This window comes from Amphibalanus amphitrite, unplaced genomic scaffold (assembly GCF_019059575.1).
Source record: "Amphibalanus amphitrite isolate SeventyFive unplaced genomic scaffold, NRLGWU_Aamphi_draft 000032F_arrow, whole genome shotgun sequence".
In the NCBI taxonomy this organism is placed as follows: Eukaryota; Metazoa; Arthropoda; class Thecostraca; order Balanomorpha; family Balanidae; genus Amphibalanus; species Amphibalanus amphitrite.
In genome coordinates, this window is record NW_024881528.1 from 264401 (window position 1) to 288221 (window position 23821).

The window sequence follows — 23821 nt, forward strand, 5'->3', positions numbered from 1 at the left end:
TATCAAAAAAACTATAAATACTTGTTTGTCTGTCACAGAGGTCTCAAGCAATATAAGGTTGACATTGTTGAATCAAAAATCTACTGCCACAACTCACATCTCCTGCCTTAGTTTATCATTGCTGTTTTAACTTGCTTTCAAGAGAAACAGAAGCCAGTATCTGATATCACTTTCAGATGATTGTTTCAAGATCTGAGTTCAAATGGAAATAAAAGCAAGATCAAGATGAAACAGGGATTATTGCTGTTAAAGTAGTTTGGCCATGATACAACAAGCACATAAATCATTAGCCAAATCAAATACTGGTTGGTTTGTCAAGATGTTTGTTGTCTGTCGTCTGTCGAGCTGCTATGAACACTGAACGCTCTCACTCTTACTTTAAAGAGAGTAGTTTAAGTTGAATGGTAGTGAGCTGTAATTAGACAAAGCAGCTATTCAGTGCTCACATCAATCCAGGCTAGGAAATGGCATCAACTGTGGTGGGAGGAAGCAGGCTCGGCAGCCCTATGTTGTAAACTTCTGTTGTGTCTTGTGTTTGATCAACTGATGTTTTCTGCTCTGTTTTGTGCAGTGATAGTAGCACGTAACTGCATGCTTGTCAAATTATGTGAATAAACGAATTCATAGCATTGCATTTTTCTCTCCATGCAAGGAACAAGTAAGATGTTGTAGAAAATGTAATAGAGGGCTGCATTGCTGATTTTGCACTTTATCAGAGCTTTATTTAGAATTGCTTTCCTGAAAGCTACACACAGGCCACAGCACTGAAATTCACAATGTCATAGCTTTTGGCAGAAAAAAGAAAAGACTTACCTAGGTAAAATTGGCTGAAAGTATGGCAGAGCAGGTCTTGATGCGTATGCCCATCCGTGTGCTTGCCGAAGCCGAACTGACTGCAACACATTAACTCTGACCCACCATGGTGGCTGGCATATCCTGAACTTTCACCACTCTAAACAAGACAACTTTCAGCCCTCAGCATTGTATTAAAACACTGTACATGACACTCAAAATTTGTTTCAGTGCCATCCACGGACAACATCAGTCGCCATTCACCAGGCCAGTAAAAACAGAATAGATAATAGCTTCAAACCCATGTAGTCAGAGTTACTAGGTCTGCACCTCAAAACAAAATCCAGGTGACATTTACCGCGCCAGTAAAAAACAGGTACTTAGGTAACGTAACAGCTTCAAATCTGGTAACATGTTAATCAGACTTTACACTTCCATATTTACATGGAATAATATGATACCAAACAATAGTGCAACCATTCTGGACAACAAAAGCGTATGATAAAATTAATTTAGAATACTTTGGCAGCATGATTTACGAGCACAGGCAGGTGTTACCTACCAGCCTTCTCAATGCTCGTAAAACCAACATTGTAGTTTTGATTTTACCTTACATGATAACACACTTGGCTGCAATGGCACATTTAATTTAATACTGTGAAAAGACCAGTTATAACCACTTCACAAGCACAATTGCACCTCATGCCGACATCCTTTTCCAAAGACAGTCAGCAGCGTCTTTCGTCAAAACTGGAAGATCAATCCCCTTTCAACTGTTAACATCAAAATATTTCTTCATGGTGTGATCTCCATATGGAAACCTTGCAGGAAAAGAATTAATGTCAATTGTCAGCTCTTCAAATTTCTTTGGACTTTAACTTGCACTACCATATCCAGTTTGCTTTGATATTTTGTTTTTTATTCCATGTTGAAGTTGAACACCAAGCTCCAGATATAGCAGGCAGCTTGATCATCCTCGGCCTTGGTATAATACCTATCAGTCCAAGTTCCAGTGGTGGGTATCTTCTAATATTCAAATTAAAATGAAAAGCAATAGGCTTTCTCAGCGCCGACGACGGATTTCACGTTGATAAAAAATGCAGCTCAAGGTCAGCAAAACTCGGGTTCAAGGAATGGCGGGCGTTGAAATGACTGCTGACGTCATCAAAAAACCGCTAATGGTTAAGAGATAGGGACTACGCTGGTCCCACCCTGCAAGTAAAGGGAAGAAATTTCTTGAACACCATAAAGCTGCGGGGGTTGCGACCAGGATAAATGGTGGTTTCTGAGCCTGGCCGCAAACTTGGCTATCTCAACTCAAAACTAATGTTAAGCCAAGATATCTTGGCTCGCTACGCGTCGCGTTGGCCATAAAATGATTAAGGAGAAAATTTGGGACCGATTGGTGTTTGTCCCGTGTTGATCGGACGTCTAGAAGCTTAGATATTCGCGAAAAACTTGTTGAACTTGCCAAAATACCTGCCAGCTTGCTGTATCACTTGCTACTTGGTAATGTACTGAAAATTTGCTAATGTACTGAAAACCTGCCAAAGGTATTTACTTGCCTAAATACCGCAAAGAACTTGTTCTAAAATACTTGGTATTTACTTGCCTAAATACCGCAAAGAACTTATTCCTTTCCGACGTTTAAATCAGACGTCTTAAGACGACCAAAGACTTTCCAAATTTCCCTTGGTCTCAGTTCGTATTGATTTGTTTTCAATGAATTGTTTGCAATTTGAGTTATGTATAATTCCAATTCGTATTTTGTTTTACCTACCTATTTGAGTTATGCTTAATTCCAATTCGTATTTTGTTTTACCTACCTACCATTTCTCATTTGTTTTTGGCGTCCTACCTATTAAGCGATTACACTTACGTTAAAAGAGCCGGTGGGTGGTTATAATGCAATACCCTGCACGGTGAACAGCTTGCGAGTTTTGCACCGGTGCGATTTCTGGGGCTTATCGCTGACTGAAAAGGGTAAATACAGTAAATACAGATGGTTGTGTTGGATCCCTTTGCTTTTGTCCAACATTCAGCGTTGGAATTGTGGCTTTATCGTCTCTCTTATTAAAGTTATTTAACTTTTTGTAGATTCGTCAGGTTTGAAGCGACGCGCGGGGCGATATGCCTCTGGCGGCCGCACGCGGAACTACCGCGCACGGCGGCTCTGGCCGGACGACTGCACAGGTGGCAGCACCTGCCCACATTGCACACCGCCGCCGGGCCGGCCGGTGGAATTTTCCAGCCGTCGGCCGGCCGGCATGTTTATTAATCCCACCCAGAAATGACAAACAAAGCCTCTGATTGGCCAGTTTTGGCTGACAGACGCAGAATATTTGTCAACCATAGAATACTATGCTTTAGCACTTTTTCAATAATGACGCATACGTTACATTCACAGGTTAGGGCAGCTAAAATATTGTAATGGATCTTACGTGTTAAATATAACATTTTTTGGAAGCCCGTACAGATTGTTTCTAGTGAATTAGGTGTCACAAAGTATCAAAAGAAATGATTGTTTGCTACTTACTTAAGAACTAAGGCTTTCAGCCACTAACATCCGCCCGACAGTCTCCAGAATCCTGCGTACGGGGACACCGCAGTCTCGGTTTCTTATGTTATCGCAATGGGGAAAAAGTGAAATTTTAAATGAGTCAGTATCGTGTAAGTACGGATGCTTTCAAAACTAAATACCTTTCAATTCAAATTCCAGAATATCCTTTCGCGGAAATAGCCCTTCTCAGCCTGTCGGCCCATTCTCTAACGCTACAAGCCTGAACAGTGAGCGTCTCATGCGTTGCTCACGTATCGCGATAAAAAGGACGGTGTCATATAATCAAATGAACTTTTCTTATGCATAGAGCATTTGAAACCTCACACCAAACGCCTCCCTTCCTTGTTTTCTACTGCTGCCTTTCACATACCTACCCAATGACCGTTCCCTCGACGTTCCTTATCGACTGCCTCACATTCAACGGCCATATCCCACCTACGCTGAAAACCAATCGGAGGCACTTTCAATCGTTCCTTGAATAAAACTGCTACCTACACGCATTTAGAGGAGAACGAAGCCCCGAAAAGGCATGCATAAAACGATCGGTTTTGGCCCCCATGGAATAAGCCAGCAGGTAACATCATATTGATTGAAGAACATTTTCGAGGACATGATATCTATTAGATATTATTTTGAAAAGGTATTGTGAACATAACGTCCGCGTATCGCAGCTCTGAATCTGCTGGTGTCAGTCCCATGCAGCAGCCACCAGACCACCGCCCCGCCGCCAGCCGTTCGCTGATCATACAGGCCGACTGTCCCAGTGTCTCATCAAACGATCACAGCTGACTCAGTATTTATAAAATGCCAAACAAAAACAGACACGCAATATTGTAGATCATCATGTAGATCTCTTTCAGTCATGCGCGTGGAGATATATCGGTAGTTTTCCTATCACAGATCACACTGAACAGAGCAAAAGCGTAGACACGCAGCAATAAATAATGCATTATCAAGTACACCGATCGATGCATCGTGGAATACACCGAATAATATATCACTGCTTTAACGTTCCCCCAGGTGGGGTGGGTGGGGGCGTTTTTGGCCGCACCTGACAATTTAGTGCTTGCATAAATAAAACGACACGAAACTTAGTATAGCTTATGTATAATGCATCGATTCGCATCATTTGTGAAAAAAATGTAACAAACCCCATGTCACCTAAGGTCAGGTCAGGTCACCATGACGTAGAAGTTTGAAACTCGAGCTATTGCATGAGAGAATCAGTACCAACATCCAGAATACATATCTTTAATTTTGATATCGGTGACCTAGGGTCAGGTCAACTTTGCGACGTCTCCAGTTTCAGTCAGTATGAGGAACTCGAAATGCTCTGCTTTTGAAACAAAAACACTCAAACATCGGGATATATCGTATGCTCCTGAGGTCATCTCAGGTCATGTAACGTCTCCAACAGTTTATTTTTGTACATTGATTTTAGATGGAACGTGGCCAGAGCGCTAAAAACATCATAATCATAGGCGGCGGAACGGGGAGGGCACCGGGGCACAGTGCCCCCTTTGATTCTGGCATTTTAACATTAGCCCTATGGGCGTTGCATGGAAAGAATGGGACCAAAACTCGGCAATGCCCCCTCAATTGAAGGTGTTCCGCCGCTACTGATGTTAATCTCAATCTCAATGTAAGGAATCGACTGACATGCAATATGGCATTTTCTGCAACTTTGACCTGAGGTCAAATTTATTAAGTTGACCTTGTTAGGTCAACAAGACGAGAGAAACGCAGTGCCGGTAAAATCAACGTAATAAAAGGTTAGTATCAAAAGTTGTAAAAGAAAAGACGATTTCCGAAGCACGCCGAATGTTCAGTTTTTGCCCTTTGGAGGCTCAAACTAGTTGACCTTAGCTAAAATCTGAGAATCTGAAAGATTTTCGAAAGAGCTATCGAATTCGCTTTTCCGCGGCGCTGTAGCTTCTTTGGTTCCCGAGTTATGAACCAATTTCTGAAGTTGTCAAAATCGGGAGCCAAAATTCGTCATCATTTTACTTTTGGTGACCTCCAGTGACCTTAGCAATGACCTGATCGAAAATGACCTGTATGATTCTGAAGAAAAATAGCGAGCTATATATTGATTTTACTGCGTCTTTCCAGCTTTGTTACATTCCAAGATAACCTGGTGTGGCCCAATACGCCTCCCCTCCTTCCCCCCCCCCCCCCCCCCCCACCACCACCACCAAGTTGGCTGAGGGCCACCCGGGCGCGGGTTAATAACATGGCGCAACAGGTTTTGTTATCAACTTGTCCTTTTCACACATAGGCGACACTACATATCACAACCAACGCCTATCACCAACCTGGTGGTGGGCTTTGGCCAGCGATCGCCGATCGGGGCCAACGCGGGCTCTTACTCGTCCGCAGTCAGCACGAATGATGAATTACAGCTGCTCCAGACCGGCCACTTCAATCTAGCGTGTAATCCCCAGTCCACATCAGAACCACTAGTGAAACTCTACTGAGTGGGCCAACTACACTGCATCTTTGACCTCCTTTGCAGCTCTGGCTTTTCAGAATTTGAACAGCCTTCTCTTTCCCCCCTTCTGTGCTGATGAATGATGATCCTTTGGAAACCTGAAAAAAGACAGTACAGAGAGATGAAACTGTTTTGCTATGGGTCTGTTCCAGTCGCACTTCCTAACACATCTAAACTCCTCCAAGAGCAAGATAGAGGAGGTTGGAGCAGGGCCCTTCTTGTCTTTGTAGGGGCGAAAGCTGCCACTGGAACAGGGAAGCAATCTTGGAGGAGTTAAGAGGTGTTAGGAAGTGCGACTGGAACAGACCCTATGACAATGTCTGTGCATAGAGCGAGCAGATGGTAGAGGTGGTCGATTGGTGAGTGGAACAAATGTAAATGTCAGGAAAGCAGTCATATTTTGTGATTGGCATGATGCAGATGTTGGCCAAGCTGACCAGGCATATATAATTATCAGCTTGTTATACTATCATATTTTGTTTGTTTAACAGAGGAAATATAATGTTAAAAAGCCTTAGCCAGATGAAAGTAGATAATATAAGCTCTATAGAAAAATGTTGATGTAAGTAATGTAGGATTTGTGGTTTTTAAAGGCTAGGTAAATCTAAATGTGTTCCCTGTTCAACAATTATTCAGCATTCAGACATTGATATCAATGTACATGCATCAACATACCTGTTGTGAAGTGATTCTGGGCTGCTTTCCTGAGCAATTGATGGCCACGACTGGAATATTAAAAACACAGCTAATTTTTTCCATTTTGTTAACTATAACTGAGGATCTTCTGTGCTGAAAAAGAGATAGACAACAGACATCAGCTGATAGACATTGTACAACTCATTTGTGAAACAAGATCAATTCCATTTAGGGGGAGGTCTTGGGATAATGGTGACATGAATGAATTTCAGTTTTCACTTTTCACCAGTCCAGGTACCTAGTGACAAAATGAAATATTGTAGGAGGTATCAATGATAATGTTTCTGGTAGAAAATGCAGGCATTTTAGAATTCAGTTGAAGATTTAGATGGAGGATTTTTGGAAAATATTTGCCACAAATAACATAGGAATCTCAGAAACACAAATCAAATCTTATTTGATGTCAAAAACAAATCAAACTGTTACCATTGAACACCAAACAGCATGCTGAGTAGTCATTGACTAAGACATATGCATGTTACACATGGCTACAGTACTTTGAAATAGCTTTTATAAAATGTATGCATTCATGTAATCTGAACATGTAAATATTTCAGCTTAAACTTGTTTTACACTAAACCTGCTACGTCAAGAAAAAAATGATTAATATGAGAAGCCCAAAACAAGTTATTGAAAACGTAAACAAAGGTAACGTTACAACAAAACTGAGTCAAAACACTCAAAACTAAGTGTTTCAATGAATGCAAGATCAATGCGTGTCACACAAGCAGCTGTCCACTGTAAAGCGGTGTGGGCACAGCATGGTGAAAGCAGGAAGTGGTGCACAAAACTGAATTAAGTAGAGTGCCCGACTAACTGTATCTGCATCCCTAGTTACATGTAGGTGCTTAAAAATTTGAGCACAATCAGCCAAAATTTGACTGTGAAGGAGGCCATGCCCACTTGCACATGAGAGGTGTGCAAAAACATGCCTGTAATACCTTATGCCTAAATACATAAAGATGAAAATGTGTTGTGTCTGTGTGGTTAGTGGCATGACGTGACATGACTATCATCAATACCTGACAGTACAATTAGCATGATATTATCGTTATTGCAATTGTAATAAAAAATGATAAATTGAACTTTTCTTCTCACTTTCTATAGCCAAAATACCTGAGATTTTTTAATATCAAGTTTGCGTACTCCAAAATCGTAACTATTCTGCTTCCTCCAGTACCTAATAAGTTTGCACAAGACTATTACCCATTAGATGTAGGGACAATCATGACCACTTGACTAAAAAATGGTTCACTTGGTTCTTACAAGCCTGTTAACTCACTACACAAAGTGAGGGGGGCACTGCAAAAGGGCGTGGAAATCGCCACATTTGTCTCAAAATGTTTAATGCATAATAATCGGCACCAAAATATCGTCGTATTAGTATGCAATGTCACAAAAAGAAAAAGCCAACGTCATTTATCAAATATCAAAGCAAATTGGCAATATCTAGCGCAACGAAACACATAATTCAACACCTAACGAGGCCGGCCGAGTCCCCGATACCACCATGGCGACCGCTCAAGTCCAACTGGCCGGCAACTGGCCAATCAGGGAGCTTGTTTGTCATTTCTGGGTGGGATTAAAAAACATGCGGCCGGCCGGTGGCCGGCGAATTTCTCCCGGAGGGAAGCACCTCGCTCACAAAAGCACGTGAATCAGCCGCATTCCTGTGTGGCGCGCAATGCTGAAGAGATATGTGTGTACGCAGCTATCTCGCAAGCCCTAACAGGAAAAGCTCGCTGCAAAAACTCAGCGATTCAAAAAACCCGCAATCCTACTCAAATAGTATATTTAACAAGATATCTTGGCTCGCTCCGCGTCGCTTTGGCAATCAAAGTATGAGGGAGAAAATTTGGGATCGATTGGTGTTCGTCCCGTGTTAATCGGACGTCTAGAAGCTTAGATATTCACGAAAAACTTGTTGAACCTGCCAAAGTACCTGCCAGCTTGCTGTATCACCTGCTACTTGGTAATGTACTGAAAACTTGCTAATGTACTGAAAACCTGCCAAAGTACTTGGTATTTACTTGCCTAAATACCGCAAAGAACTTGTTCCTTTCCGACGTTTAAATCAGACGTCTTTAGTCGATCAAAGACTTTGCGAATTTGCCTTGGTCTCAGATAATTTTGATTTGTTCCAATGAATTATTTGTAATTTGAATTATACTTGTTCCCAATTTGTATTTTGTTTCACCTACCTATCATTTCTAACTTGTTTTAGCGTCCTACCTATTAAGCGATTACACATACGTAGAGAGAGCCGGTGGGTGGTTATAATGCAATACCCTGCACGGTGAACAGCTTGCGAGTTTTACAGCGGTGCGATTGCTGGGGCTTATCGCTGACAGAAAAGGGTAAATACAGTAAATACAGATGGCTGTGTTGGATCCCTTTGCTTTTGCCCAACATTCAGCGTTGGAATTGTGGCTTTACCGTCCCTCTTATCAAAGTTATCTAACTTTTTGTAGCTTCGTCAGGTTAGACACGACGCGCGTGACCTCTGGCGGCCGCTGGCGGAACTACCGCGCACGGCCCGCACACGGGCCTGGCGGCCGCCAGTGGAACTACTGCGCAGGTGGCAGCACCTACCCGTGGAGAAGCGGCTGGCAATCGGCCGCCCCACTCCCCACCCCGCCCCCACCCAGCTGGCCGCCAGACCGTGGGAACGACTCGGCTCAGCGCTGCCGGCCGCTGGACGGGGAAACCCCGCCCCGCCGCCCGCCGCCCAACACACTGCCGCCGGGCCGGCCGGTGGAATTTTCCAGCCGTCTCTCCGGAACGGCGGCACCCCGCTCATCTTCGCACGCGCATTCAGCGGCGGCTTGTCGATTTTTCGAGTGTCGGCTGCCGATCTCCCGAGAGCCGGCCACCTGTCAGCCGCCGCTCGGCTCCGTGTTAAGCATATGGGGACGGCGAATTTCTCCCGGAGGGAAGCACCTCGCTCACAAAAGCACGTGAATCAGCCGCATTCCTGTGTGGCGCGCAATGCTGAAGAGATATGTGTTTCCGCGGGTATCTCGCAGGCCCTAAGAGAAAAAGCTCGCTGCAAAAACTCAGCGCTTCAAAAAACCCGCAATCCTACTCAAATGGATATTTAAACAAGATATCTTGGCTCGCTCCGCGTCGCTTTGGCAATCAAAGTATGAGGGAGAAAATTTGGGATCGATTGGTGTTCGTCCCGTGTTAATCGGACGTCTAGAAGCTTAGATATTCACGAAAAACTTGTTGAACCTGCCAAAGTACCTGCCAGCTTGCTGTATCACCTGCTACTTGGTAATGTACTGAAAACTTGCTAATGTACTGAAAACCTGCCAAAGTACTTGGTATTTACTTGCCTAAATACCGCAAAGAACTTGTTCCTTTCCGACGTTTAAATCAGACGTCTTTAGTCGATCAAAGACTTTGCGAATTTGCCTTGGTCTCAGATAATTTTGATTTGTTCCAATGAATTATTTGTAATTTGAATTATACTTGTTCCCAATTTGTATTTTGTTTCACCTACCTATCATTTCTAACTTGTTTTAGCGTCCTACCTATTAAGCGATTACACATACGTAGAGAGAGCCGGTGGGTGGTTATAATGCAATACCCTGCACGGTGAACAGCTTGCGAGTTTTACAGCGGTGCGATTGCTGGGGCTTATCGCTGACAGAAAAGGGTAAATACAGTAAATACAGATGGCTGTGTTGGATCCCTTTGCTTTTGCCCAACATTCAGCGTTGGAATTGTGGCTTTACCGTCCCTCTTATCAAAGTTATCTAACTTTTTGTAGCTTCGTCAGGTTAGACACGACGCGCGTGACCTCTGGCGGCCGCTGGCGGAACTACCGCGCACGGCCCGCACACGGGCCTGGCGGCCGCCAGTGGAACTACTGCGCAGGTGGCAGCACCTACCCGTGGAGAAGCGGCTGGCAATCGGCCGCCCCACTCCCCACCCCGCCCCCACCCAGCTGGCCGCCAGACCGTGGGAACGACTCGGCTCAGCGCTGCCGGCCGCTGGACGGGGAAACCCCGCCCCGCCGCCCGCCGCCCAACACACTGCCGCCGGGCCGGCCGGTGGAATTTTCCAGCCGTCTCTCCGGAACGGCGGCACCCCGCTCATCTTCGCACGCGCATTCAGCGGCGGCTTGTCGATTTTTCGAGTGTCGGCTGCCGATCTCCCGAGAGCCGGCCACCTGTCAGCCGCCGCTCGGCTCCGTGTTAAGCATATGGGGACGGCGAATTTCTCCCGGAGGGAAGCACCTCGCTCACAAAAGCACGTGAATCAGCCGCATTCCTGTGTGGCGCGCAATGCTGAAGAGATATGTGTTTCCGCGGGTATCTCGCAGGCCCTAAGAGAAAAAGCTCGCTGCAAAAACTCAGCGCTTCAAAAAACCCGCAATCCTACTCAAATGGATATTTAAACAAGATATCTTGGCTCGCTACGCGTCGCGTTGGCCATAAAATGATTAAGGAGAAAATTTGGGACCGATTGGTGTTTGTCCCGTGTTGATCGGACGTCTAGAAGCTTAGATATTCGCGAAAAACTTGTTGAACTTGCCAAAATACCTGCCAGCTTGCTGTATCACCTGCTACTTGGTAATGTACTGAAAACTTGCTAATGTACTGAAAGCCTGCCAAAGGTATTTACTTGCCTAAATACCGCAAAGAACTTGTTCTAAAATACTTGGTATTTACTTGCCAAAATACCGCAAAAAACTTGTTCCTTTCCGACGTTTAAATCAGACGTCTTTAGACGACTAAAGACTTTGCGAATTTGCCTTGGTCTCAGATCGTTTTGTTTTCATTGAATTGTTTGCAATTTGAGTTATGTTTAATTCTAATTCGTATTTTGTTTCACCTACCTACCATTTCTCACTTGCTTTTAGCGTCCTACCTATTAAGCGATTACACTTACGTTGAAAGAGCCGGTGGGTGGTTATAATGCAATACCCTGCACGGTGAACAGCTTGCGAGTTTTGCAGCGGTGCGATTGCTGGGGCTTATCGCTGACTGAAAAGGGTAAATACAGTAAATACAGATGGCTGTGTTGGATCCCTTTGCTTTTGCCCAACATTCAGCGTTGGAATTGTGGCTTTACCGTCCCTCTTATTAAAGTTATCTAACTTTTTGTAGCTTCGTCAGGTTAGACACGACGCGCGGGGCGATATGCATCTGGCGGCCGCACGCGGAACTACCGCGCACGGCGGCTCTGGCCGGACGACTGCACAGGTGGCAGCACCTGCCCACATTGCACACCGCCGCCGGGCCGGCCGGTGGAATTTTCCAGCCGTCGGCCGGCCGGTGGCCGGCGAATTTCTCCCGGAGGGAAGCACCTGAACCTCGCTCACAAAAGCACGTGAATCAGCCGCATTCCTGTGTGGCGCGCAATGCTGAAGAGATATGTGTGTACGCAGCTATCTCGCAAGCCCTAACAGGAAAAGCTCGCTGCAAAAACTGAGCACTTCAAATAACGCCAAATCCTACTCAAATGGCTTTCCTTCAACAGTGACCTTGAATACCGGATGAGGAAGCCTTGAAATATAAACAATAAAAATGCACATTCTTCACGGTGGTTACATGCTGACGATGTGTCTTGTTGAAATGATCATAGTACTTCAACTTGTGTGATCTATTCAAATTATCATTCGAGGTATCTATATGCCTTACGGTCAATGTGCAAATATCCAGCAAATGTCAAGACGCTAACAACTGAAATAAAAATAAAAATGCCGTACCTAAATCAGCAAGAGAATGTCGTGCATACCTAGGTAATTCTCATTAGAAATAAAAAGCATATGGTGCAAGTAATTCGTAATAAGCAGTTGTTAAAAATACCAGGCCAAGTGGATTCGATACTTTCCATATCTATGTTTTTATTTTTGTCGCTGTTGTGCATATCTCAATAAAGTTGCGTTAAATGTGCCGTGCATCTGTAGGTACTGTATGTATTTTGTAATGCACATTAGAAATAAAAGCATCTGGTGCAAAAGATTCGTAGTTAAAAGTCGTCAAAAATACCAAGCAAGGTGTATTCGATACTAGTAAAACATGAAACATTCTAATTATAAAACTTAACATCTAATCTATATTATAAATCCTAAAAAGTCCGCCGTCGGGGTTACGCCCAAAAAGGCTTATTGCGGCGCCGTCGATTGACGCAGGAGGGTGAAATTTTCACGGCTCGTGGGTCACGTCATTCAACAGGTCGTATTAAATTTTGGGCACGATGCGGCCAGGGGTGCGCCCGTGGCGCGTGCTCATGTGCGCCATAGGGTTAGCATTAGGGCCGCGACCGGCGCCGAGCAGAGGGCACGTGCTTTAGGCTCAGTTGTTCGCTTAAAAAACTGAGTGGAAAGCATCAGAGCCGGGAGGTCATTGACCTTTGACAACGAAGGCCGACACAAGGCACCGCTCGCAAGAGGATTCGCCAGTAAATACAACTAATTTGCTTTTGCAATATCTCAGCCGTTTCTGGGCCGATTTAGCTGAAACTTGGACTGTCGGTGGTAGTGTAGGGTAGGGTAGGGTAGGGTAGGGTAGTGTAAGGGCCGACACAAGGGGTAGGGTAGGGTAGGGTAGGGTAGGGTAGGGTAGGGTAGGGTAGGGTAGGGTAGGGTAGTGTAAGGGTAGGGTAGGGTAGGGTAGGGTAAGGGTAGGGTAGGGTAGGGTAGGGTAGGGTAGGGTAGTGTAAGGGTAGGGTAGGGTAGGGTAGGGTAGGGTAGGGTAGGGTAAGGTAGGGTAAGGTAGGGTAGGGTAGTAGGGTAGGGCAGGGTAGGGACTAGGGTAGGGTAGGGTAGGGTAGGGTAGGGTAGGGTAAGGTAGGGTTGGGTAGGGTAGTAGGGTAGGGTATGGTAGGGTAGAGTTAGGTAGGGTAGGGTAGGGTAGGTATAGGGTAGTAGGGTAGGGTATGGTATGGTAGGGTAGGGTAGGGTAGGGTAGTAGGATAGGGTAGGGTAGGGTAGGGTAGTAGGGTAGGGTAGGGTTGGGTAGGGTAGTAGGGTAGGGTAGGGTAGGGTATGGTAGGGTAGTAGGGTAGGGTAGGGTAGGGTAGGGTAGGGTAGGGTAGGGTAGGGGGTAGGGTAGGATAGGGAGGGTAGGGGTAGGGTAGAGGTAGGGTAGGGGTAGGGTAGGGGTAGGGTTGAGTTCAAAAAGGGCCCAACATACAAAACACTGGAACACCCCGCAACTATCACCATCCCTTACAGTTCAATTAAAAACAGCTACCCAAATCCACCCAAATAATACAGCTAAAAATACAAGTCAATCACCCAAACTAATGCACCCGTAACATAACATAAATCAAAACATACAGTTATCGCGTAAACCTGTACCTCTAGTCTAATCTAAAACATCTAATTTAAACATCTAATGTAAACGTCAAATTTACTAAAACACTAATTAATTTTAAAACATTCGATACTATTCTATAATAAAACATGCCATTGTTCTGTAACCTATCCATCAAGATTCGCGGTTGTGCATTGCATTCCTTTCTCAATAAAGTTGTGAATCTTGGAAACTGAGGTGCCATTGTGCCATCGTTACCAAGGTGATTGGTAGACAAATACAAGAAGCCAAATCAAATGTGTTCTTCATTTCACGCCGTCGTGAAATGAAATTCTCGACCAATCAAAACGTTCCGTTGTTTTGCTGATGCTGCTTGCTTAGCAAACATTCACAAGAGACGCCGAAACTACCCCATGGGGGTAGTTTGAGCTGGTGAAACTGGATTTTACCCCATGGGGCAGAATGGAAATCTACCCCATGCCGAAATTACCCCACTTGGTGAAACTGGGCCCTGGATCCCCCCGCGCTCCTTGCGAGGGGATCGAACCTGGATGGCTGGATCTAAAGGCAGGAACCTCACCCCTAGACCACACTGTTCCGCTTTTACTCGATGAAACGCTCCATCGTCACTGGCCCCTAGCCCACGACTGTCTTTTTGTTACAACGGTCACGGCAGCCCACGAAAGAGCCGGTGTGGCGTCATGCGGTTTTATTGAGTACCAAGACAGACCTGTTCATCGGACGGCGGTCGCCGGCAGCGGGCCGATTCAGACAGAGGGGGAGAGGGGGCGGAGCGGGGGAGACAGAGTGCCGGCGGTGGCACGGCGAGAGGGGCAGAGGGGAGGGCGGGGCAGGGAGGAGCAGAGACGGGCTTATTGCACAACAGCGACGAGGATCTAGGTAGATATATCTAGGTAGAAGAGGAAGGGAGGGAGGGCGGGGGAGACACCGACTGTACAGTGGAGAGGGGACCCGGCGGGCGGACGCGCAGCGACCGCCCGGTATTGCTACACACAGAGGAGACCCATTATGCTGGCACGACACTGACATCCTCCGACGTACCCGCTCGCGCACTAACGAGACAAACTCATAAAATGTGGCACCGGTCGCGTTATCAAATATACATGACGCGTTCGTTGTAAGAACCTGGCGCCGGCGTGAGCCGAGCGCGGCGACGCTACAGCTAAACACCGAAGACAAAACGTTTGGAAGCTCGCGATTATTCGACTGGGCGCTGCGCAGCGAACCTGGCTGGGCAGAGGCACACGGCGTGCCGCGGGCGGCCGCCGCGACCGCCGACCGGAATGGCAGACACTGAAAGACAAACTAGGCGACGCCTTCCAGTAAATTTGGCCTGTATGAAAATAAACGAGCATGGAGCGCCTGACGCCGGGCTGGAATGCATGTTTGTTGTACGGTGGCGGGCGGCGGAGCGCGCCCACTGGCCCATCTGAGGTCGGCTAATCACACACGGCTGCCCACGCGGCTACTGGCACGGCTATCGTTGGCACCTGGCGGCGGCGGCGCGCCGCGGCCCGACACTGTGTATGGAAGCACTATCCGTTGCACCCGTCGGCGCGGCGCGCAGGAAGCGGCAGCAGGCGGCGCCGGGCCAAGGCACCGACCGGCGCAGCGCCGCCGGAACTGAACCGAGAGCGTGGCGACCACCACCTGAGTTATAATAAACGGGCCGCTATTGACACAACAAACACACGCACACATCGCACACACGCACAAATACAATATCTTGGCTGAGTAACGCGACCGAAGCTTGGCACCTCGATGACTAGCAGTTAATGAGTACACCAGCGGCAGCGGCCGGGACGCCCCGGTCGGGGCACCGGCGCCCCGGCGCGCCCGTATGAGTATTTGACCAGGTACTCCTTGCATCAGACCTGATGCATCGCACCATAGCACACGGCAAGTGCACTCGAATAAGACACGGCTCGGCTGCCACGTCAAGCGATTGTCAAATGGCCATGACCTGGCTAATGTCATGGCTAATGTCAAATGGCCACGATATGGCACGGCCTGCCATGGCTAACTGGACTAAAGCTAATCGTCTAAGTCATTTGGCACAGCTGAAGAACTCACAGACTATATGACTATCTACATAAAATGTACACACGCACACGCAGCTAACGACAATACTCGCTATGACACAATAGAACTGACGGTCAAAAAATAATACGCTATGGAGTTTTGGCACAGGTGAGGATTTTATATCTTAGACCTCGGCCATCACAGTCCACTTAGCATTAAGTCAGTAACCAGAGACGCACGAGAAATCCTTATTGCATCGTAACAATTATTATGTCGTTGTAATTTCGATAAAACCACCGCATCTCGACGAGTTGACGCTGTCATTATGGAATAAGCCGCCGGCGCCGGCGGACCTGCCAGCCAGCTGGACGCTGATTGGCTACCACCGGCGGCCGGCTCCTCTCATTGGTCTACTCCCGGTACGGTTTGCAGTAGGCGTACCGGTGGTTGATGTGTTGGCTGTAGGAGCCCGAGTGCGAGAACCTCTTGAGACACTTTTTGCACTGATAGGGCTTCTCGCCGCTGTGCAGCCGCTTGTGCTCGGACAGATGGTGCTTGTGCTTGAACGCCTTAGGGCAGTCCTCGCATTTGTACGGCCTCATACCTGCAGGAGCGGGAACCAGCTGGTCAGAAAACAAACATTCTGCTGAAACGTTTGCTCGATTTGTCTCAGCTCAGCTACGTCGAACAGATGCTGCATTTAAGGGTGCGTTTCACGCGTAACGCTATGAGAAACGTTTTTCGTAAATATCTAGAGCATCGTTGCTTCGATTGCCTTTGTTTTTGTGTTGCGATGCTGGAATATCGTGAGCGGGCCGGTCGTGCGGGGCCGAGGCGCGGGCCGGGCCGGCGGCTCGGCCGGCCGGCCGGCGGGCGGCCTGGCCGCCGCGCGGTCACCGCGCATGCGCGCTGTGCCGATATAAGCGCGTGACCGCGACCGGGCGTGGTCAATCGGCGGGTCGCCGGGAACCGAGCACGGTCTCTGACGGTTGGCAGAGAATACACAGTATCCGAGTATATGCAGCTTTTACCTGGCTCTAACATATTTTGGCGCGGTCGGTAGGACCCATAACGTAAATCGGCTGCATATAAAATTTTAGTAAAGAAGTGGGTGCTGTGGTGTGTGCCAGTTTGGTGACTGCCGGTGCAAGCTCACACTGGAAAAGCGGACGGGACCGGTGAGTATTATACGCTTGGGCGATGAGAGGTTCTCTCTAGTAGACTTTAGTCATTAAATTTGGTAAAGCCTTGATAAACAGCCCTGATACAGCATAACCGGAAACTACCATGGATTTATCTGTCCTTTTCCTCTCTAGAGCTTCTAAGTTTAGTGGCGAGTCGGGTGAAGGGTGGCAAAAATGGTTCTGCCGATTCGAAGCTCAGACGGCGAGCATGAAAGCCGGGGACCGGCTGGCGGCTATGGCGGGTCTTTTGGACGGAGCTGCACTGGACACATTCGCGTCACTCACCGAAGAGTCACGGAAGGACTACGGCAGGGTGGTTGAAGCACTAAAAGGTCGTTTCGGTCGGCAAATAAGCACGTTGCAGGCTCACGCCGAACTCAACCGAGTTTGCCAGTCACCTTCGGAGTCTGTTGAAGACTTCTCAGCCAGGATCAGAGAGTTGAGTGGGCTAGCCCAGCCGGCTCTGCCCAGCGACCACAGCGCTATGGAGGGATTCCAGTGCGGCCGATTCATCTGTGGCCTCCGTGACACGCAATTGCAAGAGAGGTTAATCAGCCAAAACGTATCCACACTGACTGACGCGGTACGCGTTAGTAAAGAATTCGAGGAGACGAGGAAGACGATCAAGGCAGTGCGAAATCATGAGATCGACGTCATCGGGGCGGTCCGCCCGGTCGGGGGTGAAGCAACCGTGGGTCAAGCAGAAAAGACTGTGACGGACAACAACCGGCTCACAGCCATCGAAGATCACATTCGCGGGCTACACGAGTCGATATCGGCCATCACAATGGCGCCGAAGACGACAACTGATGCGAGGAAGTCTCGCCGGCTTCCCCGGTGCTACCGCTGCGGGCAGCCGGGTCATTTTCAGCGAGACTGCCCCGAGCGTAGCCGTGGTTCACCTAGCGTCAGATGCTTCGGCTGTGGAGAATTGGGTCACCTCAAGCGACACTGCCCCATTTCATTGCCGTCGACAAGTGACGGGCGCGCGCTGCCGCTCTGCTTATGTTGTGGGCAGCAGGGCCACTGGATGGCGGGGTGCCAATACTTCCAGGGTGGCAGCACTGGCGGAGGCCACTCCGAGACAAGAGCTGCTGATCCCCGGCGGGGCGCCGATGCGCATCAGGAAAACTGAACCGGACTGGAGCCGTGGGACAGGTCCCAGTCCTCTCTAAAGCGTCCCCACTCACGGCGTCGGCCGTTCGGGTCGTCATTCACGGCGCTCCGACATGGGCGCTGGTGGACACTGGTGCCGACTTCACCATGATGCGAAGAGGATTTTATGAGGGGAACCCAGCACTAAGAACAATCCGGCTCAGCCCGAGCGCGCGCAATGCTATCGGAGCGGGAGGTACCTCCCTCCAGATAGTTGGTGAATTGGAAAACCTCTCATTATGCATTGATGGAGTCAGCTTCCGATGCCCGGTAGTGACCGTGGCAGACGACCTCGTGTACGACGTGATACTAGGTCGCGACTTCACGTGCATGCATCGCACGGTCATTGACGACGACACTGGCTCATTCAAGATTGGAACCATGAGCGTTCCCCTGCCGAGCCGGGAGCAGGTTCGACCAAGACGTGCGCGAGTGCGATTACTGTCGAACGTCGTCATTCCAGCACGGTCAGAGTGCGTGGTAGCTGGTAAGCTGGAGAGAGTGGACGGCGTGCAGAGTGATGAAATGGGGGCAGCCGGAATATTCGAGCCATCAACCGTAGCGGAGCGGGAGGGACTCCTGACTCCAAGGGCTCTGGTCGTTGCAGACGACGACGGGTGCGTCTCGATCATCTTGACAAATGTTGGGTCTGAAGAAGTCCGTGTTCTCAGAGGCAGTGACCTAGGGACATTTTATGATGCTACAAACGAGAAGGACTGCGAGTACAAGTTGTGCCTGGCTACAGACGGAGGCGTTGAGGACAGTGATGATGATGACGTTGATGATGTGAGCTGCAGAACAGAAAGGCGTCAGAATACGACGGTGACAGAAGTACTTGATGTGGACGGATCTGACTTCTCAGCGGAAGGAAAGGAGAAGCTCAGAACCATTCTCAGCGAATATGCAGACATCTTCAGTCAGTATGCGGGTGATATCGGCAAGACAGATTTGCTCGAACACCACATCGACACAGGGGAGGAGGCTCCCGTGAAGCAGAGACCACGGCGGGTACCAGTTAAACTCCGCGAGCAAGTCGAGATGCAGAAGACGCAGATGATGAAAGATGGAATAATTGAAGAGAGTACAAGTCCGTGGTGCTCCCCAGTCGTCCTGGCCAGAAAGAAAGATGGAAGTTTCCGCTTCTGCGTCGATCTCCGCGCGATCAACAGCCGAACTCGCGGATGTGCGCATCCTCTGCCGAGGGTCGACGAGGCGTTGGATACCCTAGCGGGGGCAACGTGGTACACGACGCTCGACATGGCGACCGGTTACTGGCAGGTCCCGCTGGCTGCAGAGGACCGAGAAAAGACGGCGTTCTCCACGGGCAAAGGACTCCATCAGTTCAGGGTGATGGCCATGGGTCTCAAAAATGCTGGAGCCACATTCCAGCGACTCATGGAACTGGTGCTGGCGGGTCTGGACTCGAAACGCTGTTTAGTCTACCTTGATGACATCATCATATCAAGCAGATCCGAGGACGAGCACATCGCAACGCTTCGTGACGTCTTCAAGCGAGTGAGGTCGGCGAAGCTGAAGCTCAAACCAGAAAAGTGTCGCCTCGCAAAGCGCGAAGTTACGTTCCTCGGTCACCGGGTCGCAAAGGAGGGACTCCTACCGGACCCGCATAACATCCAGAAGATACTCGACTGGGCTCCACCGAAGACGGAAGATGGCATGAAGAGCTTCCTCGGATTGTGCGGATATTACAGCCGTTTTGTCCCACAATACATGGATCTCACGAAGCCGCTGAGGGAAGCCAAGGTGGTGGGTGACCACCTGACGTGGACGCCGGAAGCTGAAGCAGCTTTTGAGAGTCTGAAGCAGGCGCTGACTGCACCTCCAGTATTAGCCCTCCCTACGTTCCGTGGTACATTCGTCTTGTACACGGATGCATCCGACTCTGCAGTCGGTTCAGTGCTCGCGGAGCGGGTGGGTGACACGGAGAGAGTCATCGCCTACGACAGTAAGGTGCTGACAAAGCAACAGCGCAGATGGCCAACATATGACAAAGAACTCTGGGCCATCGTTCACGCCATCCGGCGATTCAACCAGTACACAGTTGGAGCAGAGTTCGAAGTCGTGACCGATCACAAACCACTCACGGGTGCACCGGAGTCCATCAATGTGGAACGTGACGGGACGGGAAGACGTGGCCGGTGGGCCATCGAGCTGAGCTCTTACCAGTTCCGGGTGGTTGTCCGGCCGGGCCGTGATCACGGCAATGCCGATGCGATGTCCCGGCAGCGACCGGTCAACGGCAATATCTGGACGGGTAAGCGCAGCAAGTCTTGTCCCGCCGAAACCGGTCAAGCACCCGTGCATACCGCAGCTACAAGAGCCCAAGAACCTGCTTCTGGTGAAGAGGAAGAATGTGAGGGGAAGACTCGAGGCGCAGCAGAACTTGACCAAGTCTGCGCACTGCCTACTGCGCCACCTAGTGCGAAGGGTGACCGGGCGGGACGCCTAATCACTGAAGCACCAGGACAATCGGAGTTGCAGACGGCGCAACAAGAGGACGCGGTACTCAGTGTCATGCGGAATGCCTGTCTGGGCAGTCGGGAACCACCGCACGATCACCCTCTCGCCGAGTGGGAGCTACTGCGTGGGAGCTGGACGCAGCTCGAAGTGCGGGAGGGCGTCCTCGGCATGAGGACGAAGTGGGGCTTCCGGGCCCTGGTCCCCGATTCGATGCGATCAAGGATCATGACGCTCGCCCATGACCATCCGACGTCCGCACACTTGGGACGGAGTCGAACGACGGAAAGAGTGCGACAGCGCTTCCTCTGGCCCGGCATGTTCGCGGACATCCGTCGGTACTGCAGCACGTGTGACCTTTGCCAACGGCGCCATCGCCCTGCACCGAAGAAACGGGCTCCTCTGGTGACGGAGGTCACGAGTCAACCATTCCGCAGAATTGCGATTGACATCACTGAGATGCCGGTGTCGGAGAATGGCAACCGATATGCAGTAGTCATCATGGACTACTTTTCTAAATACGTCCGAGTGTACCCAGTCAGACGGCAGGATGCCGAAACCGTAACCACGGTGCTGTTGGATTGGGTTTACGACATGGGGGTGCCAGACAGGATTCACTCGGACCAAGGAGGCCAATTTGAGTCTGCGTTGTTCCAGTGCATGTGCAAGCGACTGGGCATCCAGAAAACGCGTACAACGCCCTATCACCCTGAGAGTGATGGTATGGTAGAGCGTTTTATGAGAACACTCAAGGACATGGTCGCCAAATACGTTGACCCTCAAGGAACGAACTGGGACGCTGACATCAAGGCGTACTGCATGGCTTACAACACCTCTGTGCACAGCGTCACCGGATATTCCCCGTTCTTTCTGCTGCACGGATTCCACCCGAAAACGCCACTCGATTCGGTCATCAACCCTCCGGATCGGGCGGTAAATATCCGGTGCTACCTTGAAGACCGTCTAAAGGCCATTTCAGAGGCTTATCAGACGACTATCAGGAAAACCCGGGCCAGTGCTACGGAGGCTGCGACCCGATTCAACCAGCACGCGAGCGGAAAAGGGTTCGAGGCTGGTGACCGGGTATGGATTCGGGATAATAGGGTCTCGGTCGGCGGGAAGCCGAAGCTGGGGCTGTACTACAAAGGCCCAGGCACCATCATCGGCCGCCTCGGAGGAGAGAGAGGAGTAACGTACCTCGTCCGTGACGACAAGGGCAAGGAAAAGGCTCTGCACTTCAACCAGCTAAAGCCAGCTGTGGAACGGGAGTCCCACAAAAAAGAAACGTCTGGAAGTCACCGGGAGGACGACGCATCGGACACAGCCACAGAACCGCGCCCCAGGAAGCAGACGGGGTCCGAGGAGGCTGGACCAGATCCCCTTACACTGTATTACCTTTGCCGGCAGAACCGAAATCAGACGGTAGGGGACGGGGGTCCAGCGGGGCGGGGCGCCTATGTGACCAGGTCTGGCAGAGTGTCTCTCCCGCCAGATCGCTTTCAACCATAAAATTGAATTGGGGCGGGGCGCCTATGTGACCAGGTCTGGTAGAGTGTCTATCCCGCCAGATCGCTCTCAACCATAAAATTGACTTCTTGGGTGTGTGCACTAACTGGTATATGTTTCAGGAATGGAGGAGGAGCTGAAGCGACTGAGGACATGCCTGGCGGTGGAGCGGGAGGAAAGGAAGAAGGAGGTGGCCGCACTGTGGCGCGCCATGAAAAGGCTGGCGATGGGCCACACAGTCGCCTTCCCACCCACCGTCGAGATGGCTGGACCCGAGCCCGAGCCGGATCTGTTCCCGGGTGCCCAGTCCGGAGAGGACTCCCCCACAGGCGACATCTTACAGCAGATCCTGGCGGGGGATATCGACCCGCCCGACGTGGGCTACGTCGCCATGGAGACGGGTACGAGCGAGGGAGTGCTCCAGCCCGACAGGAGAGGCGGTGGCTCGAGCGGTGCGTCTCGGACTTCCCCGCCGGGTACCCCCGAGGCTACAGTCGGCCCGGGCGTCGAGCGTCCCGGGGTGGCCGGCGTTGCGGAGGTCAAGGGCGGGACGCCCCAAGCCTCTGCGGCGTTGGTCCCCGGTGGTGGGCCCGGGGCGGCCGGCCTCGTGGAGCCTATGGGCGGGACGCCCCAGGTGGCTGCGGCGGAGCCCATGGGCGGGATGCCCCGGGTGGCTGCGGCGGCGGTCCGTTTTGGGCCGCTGGGCGGTGTGCCCCCTGATAGGGTATTGGTAAGGAGTGCTCTTATCATCGGGGACTCGCTGGTACACCACGCGCAGTTCCACACCCGGGACTCGGCGTGGGTTATCGATGTGTGGGCCAAACCAGGAGCTACGTGGGCCGAACTGGGGAGCGCCGTACCGGGAAGAGTGCGGGAGTGGGCCCGGGAAGCCACCAGGGACGGCAAGCTTCCCTCGGCCATAGTGATCTGGTTGGGTGGAAATGACATCTATCCCCGGCGACCGCCGGTACGGCAGCACCTGCCGGACCAGTTCACGGAACGGATGGGGGTCGCCATCGCAGATCTCCGAGTCCATTACGACGTCTTCGTGATTGGCCCGACGCCGCGGCCGAGGATCGACGGAACAGCCGTGTGGGAGACAACGTCGGCCTTCCGTCTGGAGCGGCGCCTGGCCGACGTTCTGCGCGGCGATGAACGGGAAGTGAACGGCGGGCACCTCATCGCCGTGGGGCGCCGGCTGTGCTCGCGTACGAGAGGGGAAGCGGGGCGGAACGGGCGCCAGCAGGACGTGTACCGTGTGGAACCCAGGTGGTTCCGTGAAGACGGCGTCCACCTGACGGCCGCAGCGTACCGCCGGATATCCGATAAGCTGCCGTGGTGGCTGCGCTGTGCGTAGATGTCGGAAGCTGTCGCGACCGTGTGAAGTGTGACTCGCATACTGGAGTCTTTTCTTTGTTATACGCGACCGTGTGAAGTGTGACTCGCATACTGGAGTCTTTTCTTTGTTATACGACCAAGGGGGCACGTTTTGTTTTGTGGGGGGAGGAGTGTTGCGATGCTGGAATATCGTGAGCGGGCCGGTCGTGCGGGGCCGAGGCGCGGGCCGGGCCGGCGGCTCGGCCGGCCGGCCGGCGGGCGGCCTGGCCGCCGCGCGGTCACCGCGCATGCGCGCTGTGCCGATATAAGC

The 23821-nt window shown here is 50.4% G+C and overlaps 1 protein-coding gene and 1 long non-coding RNA gene across 15 annotated transcripts in view; both read right to left on the reverse strand.

Moving 5' to 3' along the window:
- Positions 1-4136: 4136 nt before the first annotated feature.
- LOC122368301 lies at positions 4137-7495 on the reverse strand. 2 transcript variants are annotated; one of them, XR_006254212.1, is made up of 3 exons: positions 7481-7495; positions 6519-6632; positions 4137-5941 (listed from the first exon to the last, which is right to left on the reverse strand). It is a non-coding gene; the product is annotated as an uncharacterized LOC122368301 (long non-coding RNA). The 2 variants fall into 2 exon arrangements; XR_006254211.1 differs by lacking the exon at positions 7481-7495 and having other exon boundaries at positions 6519-7272.
- Positions 7496-14504: 7009 nt separating this feature from the next.
- The window catches only part of LOC122368312 (zinc finger protein 1-like), a 135820-nt gene continuing 126503 nt past the window's right edge, over positions 14505-23821 (reverse strand). For 7 of the 13 annotated variants that reach the window (XM_043342165.1, XM_043342156.1, XM_043342129.1 and 4 more), the window contains one exon: positions 14505-16457. In XM_043342165.1, coding sequence (XP_043198100.1) covers positions 16264-16457 — 194 coding nt within the window. In that variant the 3' untranslated portion in view covers positions 14505-16263. The remainder of the gene's footprint in view (positions 16458-23821) is intronic. The other 6 variants (XR_006254215.1, XR_006254214.1, XR_006254213.1 and 3 more) reach the window with 1 other exon arrangement.